At 41.9% G+C, this 8,766-nt stretch overlaps 1 protein-coding gene across 1 annotated transcript; it reads left to right on the plus strand.

Annotated features, from left to right (window-relative positions):
• Positions 1-482: 482 nt before the first annotated feature.
• LOC122540944 (UDP-glucuronosyltransferase 2A1-like) lies at positions 483-2,855 on the plus strand. The gene has a single exon (XM_043677279.1). The coding sequence runs from the start codon at positions 984-986 to the stop codon at positions 1,890-1,892; it is 909 nt and encodes a 302-aa protein (XP_043533214.1). The 5' UTR covers positions 483-983; the 3' UTR covers positions 1,893-2,855.
• Positions 2,856-8,766: the final 5,911 nt, after the last annotated feature.

An 8,766-nucleotide genomic window follows, 5' to 3' on the forward strand; every position in this document is an offset into this window, starting at 1 on the left:
GCAGCTGGGTGACATAAGGCAGCTCACCACCGCCTTCTCAAGGACAAATAGGGATGGGTAATAAATGCTGGCCAGCCAGCGATGTTCACATCCCACAAATGAATAAACCATTTTTCGGTATTTAACAGAGTAGCTGCTGAGAAACTGTTTCCTTTGGGCCATGGGTTGTCCAGAGCTCATGTCATGATTTCTGGTTAAAGGTAGCTATTTAGGACAGAGATGCAGAAGAATTCCTTCATAGAGGCTGTGAATCTTTGGAATCCTCTAAATCAGAGAGGTACATGGGAATATTACCTCATTGATTTGGGGTTAAGGAAAATGGGGCCAGTGTGGAAGTTGAATCATGAGGTACAATGGTGGAGTAGTGGTCATGTCATGGATTGTAACTTAGAGGCTCAGGCTAATGATCTGGGGCATGGGTTCAAATCCTGCCATGGCAGCTGCTGGAATTTTAAATCTGTTCATAAATTAAGAATATTCTCAGTAATGGTAAACATAACAAATATTGTTAATTGTTGCTAAAGCACTTCTAGTTCACTAACAGTCATCATGGAAGGAAACCTACTGTCCTCGCCTGGTCTGACTAATATATGACTCCGTATCCACAGCAATGATTTTAACTGCCACTCTGAAATGGTTGAATAAGTCACTCATTTCAAGGACAGAGTGATGGGCAATAATGGCAGTCTGCCATTGATGCCCACATCTCCTGGAAGAATAACGGAAAATAATGTAATCATGATGAAACTTATAGCTTCTTGCTAATATTTGTAAAATGTCCATTGACATGATATCATGAACATTTCGATTCACTTCCTCAACAGGATCTGGATATCACTTATTTTGGACAATGGAATGTCCTGGATGGAAATGCAGATAAAAAAATTGCATATATTGTTAGCATCATCATCAGCATATCTTACCCTGTAACACAGGGAGCTAATATATTGGTTGTACCTGCTGAGGGAAGTCACTGGGTTAATATGAGAATTCTAATGGAGGAACTGAAACTTCATGGGCACAACAATACTGTGTTTTATTTCTCAACATTTCGGTATGCTGAAGAGATGCCTGACTTATATCAATCGATTGTCATTCAGCTGCAAGGAGATGTTGGGAAAACTACAAGTCAAGCGATTTCGCAAGATTTTATACAAAAATCTATGAATGTTTTACAGAATGGTTCCAAACCGTTGAGTTTCATCAAGCACCAATATAAACTAATGACAACAGTCCACATTGCTCATACTTACCTTCAAAGTCTTATCCATGCTGTTTTTCAGAACAGGAGTTTGTTAAATGAACTTGGAAATGCGCACTTTGACATGATAATTGCTGATCCTGTTTTCCCTGTCGGTCCAATGCTTGCTTATTATTTGAAGCTGCCTTTGGTGTATAATGTTGGTTGGCTCACTAGTGGAGAAGCTGATTTTCTATCTGCCCCATCACCACTGTCCTATGTCCCAGTCCTTGGTTCAAAATTGGCAGATAAAATGAGTTTCCTCCAAAGAACTAAAAATTTCATATTGTATTTTCTTCAAACTTCTGTTACAGGTTTTATTTTTCATCCAATGTACAATGAACTCTGCCATCACTATCTGGGCCCAGACACAGACATTGAGACTGTTCTCCTAAGGGCAGATGTGTGGCTGATGAGAGTAGACTTTACATTTGAATTCCCGAGACCCACCATGCCCAATATTGTTTATATTGGAGGATTCCAGTGTAAACCACCCAAACCTCTAGAGGCAGAGTTTGAAGAGTTTGTGCAGTCCTCAGGGGAACATGGGGTTATTGTCATGTCAATGGGGACTATTGTCAATTCTTTGCCAATGCATATTACAATGCAAATAGCAGAGGCCTTTGCTCAATTACCTCAGAAGGTTATCTAGAGACACAATGGAGAGACCCCTCCCAACACTGGAAATAATACACTACTGGCAAAATGGATCCCTCAGAGTGATCTACTTGGACACCCTAAGACAAGAGCCTTCGTTGCCCATGGTGGCACCAATGGGCTTTATGAAGCCATCTATAATGGAATGCCAGTAGTTGGCATACCTTTATTTTATGACCAGTTTGATAATTTACTCAGACTTGAAGTCCGAGGTGCAGCAAAAGTGATAAACATTGCAACCATGCAGTCAACAGATCTATTGCAGGCACTTAATGAGGTTATATATGACACATCTTATCGGGAGAACATGCAGAAACTCTCTGCTCTCCACAGAGACCAACCCGAGTCTCCAATGGATAGAGCTATTTTCTGGGTTGAGTATGTTGCCCGACACAAAGGGGCACCACATTTGCGCCCAGAATCTTACCGACTCCCCTGGTACGTTTACTATTGTGTAGATGTGATGATCTTCCTGGTGTCTTTGTTCTTCATGGGTACAGTGGTGACAGTCCTACTACTGAGAAACCTTTGTTACATCTCTCGGAAGGAGAAGCAAAAAACCCAGTAAGATTAATGTGGTTGAATTGAAAAAGATGCTTCGATAATTTTCAATTTATCAATGGTCATTTCATCCAGTATCTAATTCATTCCATCCAGTTGGCATTAATTTGAATTAATGCTTTGAGGAAAGTATCACAGGAGTGACATGCCAGTTAATACTAGACCTCGTGAATAGATGCAGACATGGACATGGTGTACTTAAATTTTAAAGAAACAGTGCTTTGTCCAAAACAAATCATCATATTAGTTCACGCGCGATCATGAATTTAAAATAAAGACACATGACAACAAGTTATAGTCAAACAGATTTATTTGAAATCACAAACTTTCAGAGTTCTGCTGCTTCATCAGATGAAGGAGCAGCACTTTATAAGCTTGTGATTTTAAATAAACCTGTTGGACAATAACCTGGCATCATGTGACTTCTGTCCACCCCAGTTCAACACCGGCACCTTCACCTGTTGGTTAAAATAAAGACGATGAGGAATTTGGAATTCATTGGCAGAGGAGACAATTTTTGTCACAATTTGCTGATCTATTGTCTCCAGTTGAATTTTCCCAATAAAATTCTATCCTTTTTGTTTTATTTGGTCTTTTATTTGCTTCCTCTGTGCTGCCATACACTGGTAATGCTGATATGTGGACATGTTGAAAGTAAGTTTTCCTTTCATAAACTTCACTCTGCCATGCAATTATTTCCTCAGCTGCCACAAGGATCATTTACTGCACAAATGACTTTCTTTTCCTCCATACAATATCTTGAGCAGCAACCTCAAAAAAAAATTAACATTCCACATCTGTAAATCTTTTTCTTCTCATTTATCAAATTGCATTTTAGATTAGATTAGATTAGATTAGATTACTTACAGTGTGGAAACAGGCCCTTCGGCCCAACAAGTCCACACCGACCCGCCGAAGCGTATAGCACCCAGACCCATACTCCTACATTTACCTCTTCACCTAACACTACGGACAATTTAGCATGGTCAATTCACCTAACCTGCACATTTTTGGATTGTGGGAGGAAACCGGAGCACCGGAGGAAACCCACGCAGACACGGGGAGAATGTGCAAACTCCACACAGAGAGTCGCCTGAGGCGGGAATTGAACCCGGGTCTCTGGCGCTGTGAGGCAGCAGTGCTAACCACTGTGCCACTGTGCCACCGTGCCGCCCATTTTCTGATGCATGTATTTGGATTCTGTGGTTCTCTCTGACTATTAGAGCTAACCTCAGCTGGGATCATCACAATTACTGGAAGTTAGAAATATTGCTGTTGAATAGCAACTGCTGCAGTATTGAACAATAGGAAGGCAAATACGTCTGCAAACATTTTCTTGATATGGTAGTACTGAATGTAAGACAGGCATAAATAACAAACTATTGTGAATTTTTTTAATAGGTATTTATTGAAAAAAGAAAATTTAAGATTTTTTATAAAATTACAAAAGTAATACAAACAAGTATAAACATCAATATAACATTAAATAAATAAGAAGAAAAAATAAATAATAAACAAGAAAGAAAAACCCAAGCCTCTATCTATGGCTAACAGAACTGAAAAGACATGAGTATGCGGCACAAGACATATTCTATGCACCATTGCACCATTACAGTCACACTCTGATGTCCCTGATCACTAACTGGATGTGAATTACTTAATCTCCCAGGTGTGACTGCCTCCTGAAACAAAGTGTCCAGGTAACTCTCCCCCTCCTGGATGCGCCGCAGTGTTTGAAGCTCAGATTCCAGATCATCAACTCTGATCCAGAGTTCTTCCAGCAACCAACACTTGCTGCAGATGTGGTCACTGCTGTTCACAATGGGATCAGCCAGCTCCCACATCATACAGCTACAGCACACCACCTGACCAGCCATCTCTGCTTAGTTAATTACTTTATTACTTTGTAAAGGTTTGAGTTAAAATACTTTCTGATACCTCTCTGCTATAGTCATTTTCTAAAAACCAATTAATGGATAAACAGTACTTAGTAAGGGGGTTAGAGGAGGAGGGCGGGTGGGAGACACTACGGTTGTAAAGTCTCGGGTTTAGCCACCTTCCTGATTTATATACTCACTGCTTTCCTTCCCGGCTGCCCCTCTGGTCATCGTCACTTCCCCCTGCTGCTCTCGCTCTTCCTGTGAAGAGAAAAAAAAACACCGCTGTCCGCTACCGGTAAGTAATTTTAAAACAAACTGTCTTACCTTAGTTGTAGCCTTCCAGGTCGTTTAAACTCAGCAGTTGCTCGCACTCAAAATCCAGTCAAATGGAGTTGTGTGGAATGTACTAGCATGGATAGAGGACTGGTTAACCAATAGAAGGCAGAGAGTTGGAATAAATGTGTGTTTCTTTATTTGGAGATCAGTGGTGAGCAGGTTGCCACAGGGATGGGTGTTGGTCCCGCAACTGTTCATGAGATATCTAAATGATTTGGAAGAGGAGGCCAAGTGTAATGTATCCATTACACTTGGTGACACTAAACTGAGTGGAAAGGCAAACTGTGCAGAGGATATGGCGAGTCTGCAGAGAGATTTAGATAGGTTAAGTGAGTGGGCAAGGGTCTGGCAGATGGAGTATAATGTTGGTAAATGTGAGGTTATCCACTTTGCAAGTAAAAATAGTAGGCCAGAGTACTTTTTAAATGGTGAGAGATTGCAGCATGCTGTTGTGCAGAGGGACTTAGGAGTGCTTGTACATGTATCGCCAAAAGTGGATTTTTGCGTGCAACAAGTAATCAGGAAGACAAATGGTATATTGGCTTTCACTGCTCGAGGGGGTTTGAATTTAAGAGCAGGAGGTTATATTGGAAATGTACAAGGTGTTGGTGAGACTGCACCTAGAGTATTGTGGACAGTTCTGGTCTCCTTATTTCGGAAAGGATACACTGGCTTTGAAGGCGATGCGGAGGAGGTTCGTCTGTTTGATTCCAGAGATGAGTTGTTACTCTATAAGGAGAGGTTGAGCCACCCGTGCTCGCTAGAATTTAGACAAATGAGAGGGGATCTTATAGAATCATATAAAATTATGAAAGGGATAGATAAGATAGAAACAGGTAAGTTATTTCTGCTGGTGGGTGAGACAAGGGCTAGGGGACAAGGCCTCAAGACTAGGGGCAGTAGATTTAGGACAGAGATAAGGAGGAACTACTTTTCCCAGAGAGTAGTGAATCTATGGAATTCTATGCCCAAGAAAGCAATAGAGGCAGCTTCATTAAATATATACAAGACACAGTTGGATGGGTTTTTGCATGGTAGGGGAATTAAGGGTTGTTGGGATAGTGCAGGTAAGAGGATCTGAGATGATGGATATATCAGCCATGAATGGTGGAGCAGGCTCAATGGGCCAAATGGCCTACTCTTGCTTCTATTACTATGAATGGCTATGAAAAAAAAACAGAAATTGCTGGGAAAACTCAGCAGGTTTGGCAGCATCCGAGGAGAGAAAGCAGAGTTAACATTTCAGGTGCATTGACCCTTCTTCAGAACTGGCTCTGAAGTTTGAACTATTGAACTGGCAAAGGCTCCTCTGAAGTTAAATGCCAGATCCTTAAACCTGCCTCAATCATTGTCACAAACAAAAACAGAAATTGCTGGAAAAACTGAGGAAGGGTCACTCGACCCAAAACATTAATTCTGCTTTCTCTCCACAGACGTTGCCAGACCTGGGGAGCTTTTCCAGCAATTTCTGTTTTGTTTCTCATTTCCAGCCCTGCAGTTCTTTCTGTCCTCATGCACTGTCACACCGTCTGAATTGATCTTGGACCAGTTTTTAATGTCTTCAATCTACGTGGTGTGACTGACCCTGAAACTCAGTGTCCAGATAGCTCTCCCCCTCCTTGATGTGATACAGTTCCTGCAGCTTGCACTCCAGCTCAACATCTTTAAGCTAGACATCCTTGAGCAGCTGATTCTTCCTCACTGTCTATCACACAGGCATCCATCCACCAGCTCCCATAAAATCCAGCTGTAACATATCACCTGCCCAACCACCTCTATTCTATTTCATTAATCAATTTGGATGTTAAATATTTTAAATATGGATTTCTTAGCCTTTACTCTTCACCTGCAGTAGTGTCTCCATATTTTAATCACTTGGCCAACCAACAGAGATAGACAAAATATCCTCATAGCACCTACCTCTTTTCCTGTGATGTCACATTACACTTTGGTTTTGACAGGTAGAAAAAGGTTAAAGGGACTCTCTGTCACTGGTTTTTAATCTTCAACTGTTACTGCCCTTCTCATAGGTTCATCATGCTCGTTATGAAGCTGTTCATGCACTCTCCTGTTTATTGAGTCAGCGCTGAGCCTGTTCTCTCTCTCTCTCCCTCTCTCCTGCCCTTTATGAAGTTTCTATCCATGCTCTTTCTCACATTCTCGATGAACCCATAGCCCCTGCTTTCTCTTGTAGACAATATGAAACAGCCATGCTGCACTCTTTGAAACATTTCTTTTATTGCAAAAATATTGTTTATTCTTAAAAAATCTTTATCTAGGGTCCTGTCTGAAACATTGACTTTTGTTCCTTGGATGCTGCCTGACCCCCCTTTGGTATCAAGAAAGACAAACATTGGAAATTGAAAATCCCTGCCGTTACAAAAACCAAAGGCATTTCTTACTCATGCAGAATGATGTCTATATACATTGAGGCAATGAGAAGGTCTGATAACTGAACAACATTGTACTTTGGAAGACTGTCTCAGAGCCACAGAGTCCTCCTCTCTCTTGCTATTTTTGATGTCAGTGACTGTGTCTGTGTCCTCTCTTCCACTCATTTCAATACTTTCTTTGAAGAGTCAGAAGTTAAGGAAGTGCCTTCTGGCGGAGGAGCCTGTTTCTCTGGGGGGGACATGGACATCCCACTGGCACTTGTCAGACACAAAGAAGGGAAGGAGTCACAGCCAGTGGTTAAAAATACCAATGGTGCACTAACATTAAGAGCAGGGTTACTGTGAGAGTTGTGGTGGAATGAAGAATGGTACTTACTCAGTTGATGGGACATAGATTTTTGGCAGCCACACAAGAGAGGCTGTGGTCTTCTCCTTGCAGAGCCAGGACTCTGTCCTTGCTCCATCTGTCCAGACTTTTTCCACCCAATTGTGGGTTGCATTTCCCTGCCATAAGAGAAAGGGAAGGTTGAGTGTGATGGAAAAAAAGGTGGCACAGCAACAAATGATGCAGGTGGCTAAAATGCAGGAAATAGTCCCAGTCATGCGAGCAGTCCCAGTCATGTGTGCAGAGCCCTTGCACAGTTAGTGGTCTGTGGGTTGGGGGAAATGAAAGTGAGTGAGGGAAGGTGTTGCTGGCAATAGGTAAAGCTTGAGCCTTAGTGTGAGCTAGGTATAGTGGTAGTGAAGGATTGAATTGGAGGTAGCAAAAAGAAGAATGTGGCACTTATCCTGGTATCACAGAGGAATTTATTGACCATCTGGTGGTACATTCTAGCTATTCCTCTGCACTATGGGGATCAACCTGACCAGGTTGGTGACCTTGCACTGGACTGCTAGGCCTCCACTACCGGTTATCGGGGAAGAGGATGCCATCCTCCAGACCAATCTGTCCACCAGGACTTCCGGGCCCCTTTTGATGAAACATGGTACCATTTTCTCCTTCTCTGATGATTTTGACATGATTGTCCTTCGACCTGCGGGAGACCTCTGAAGTGCCAGTGGGTGAGTTAAAGACGTGGGTTTGGTAAGACATGGTGAGTAAACTCCCTGGGCCTCATGGAGACACACCTTCCATGAAAATCGATGAAGCTGACCCTTAGCCAAAAACAATGTAAGATTCAGCTCAGTACCTTGCTCCCCACTGGAAAAATCACATAATGTGCCAAATTCTCTGCACAAAGTGCTTTATTGATTCTGTAGGTTTCGTCTAAGTGACCGATGCATATGGATTAGAGATGCCAGTGTTGGACTGGGGCTTACAAAGTTAAAGCCACACAACACCAGGTTATAGTCCAACAGGTTTATTTAGTAGCACTAGCTTTCGGAGCACTGCTCCTTCATCAGGAAGCTAGTGCTCCGAAAGCTATGCTTCCAAATAAACCTGTTGGACTATAACCTGGTGTTGTATGATTTTTAATGATGCATATGGAAGTTTAATCCGATTTGAATTGGTTGTTAAATGTGTTCATATTTTGGGGGGATCTCATCCATTATCACTTCCTTTGTAACTGCATCTTTTAGATCTCTTAATCTCTTAACCCTGACTTCCACCGAGTACAGATCTTTCTTTTCTCTCCCCATTTTGTTTGCTTATGACCTATTACATTTGTAACACTTCCCAGTCCCAACTGACATGAAA

The sequence above is a fragment of the Chiloscyllium plagiosum genome, chromosome 36, assembly GCF_004010195.1.
Source record: "Chiloscyllium plagiosum isolate BGI_BamShark_2017 chromosome 36, ASM401019v2, whole genome shotgun sequence".
NCBI classification, from domain to species: Eukaryota; Metazoa; Chordata; class Chondrichthyes; order Orectolobiformes; family Hemiscylliidae; genus Chiloscyllium; species Chiloscyllium plagiosum.

What these genes read in the sequence shown, in the direction of transcription:
- LOC122540944 (XM_043677279.1), top strand. Translation starts at nt 984, where the DNA reads ATGAGAATTCTAATGGAGGAACTGAAACTTCATGGGCACAACAATACT.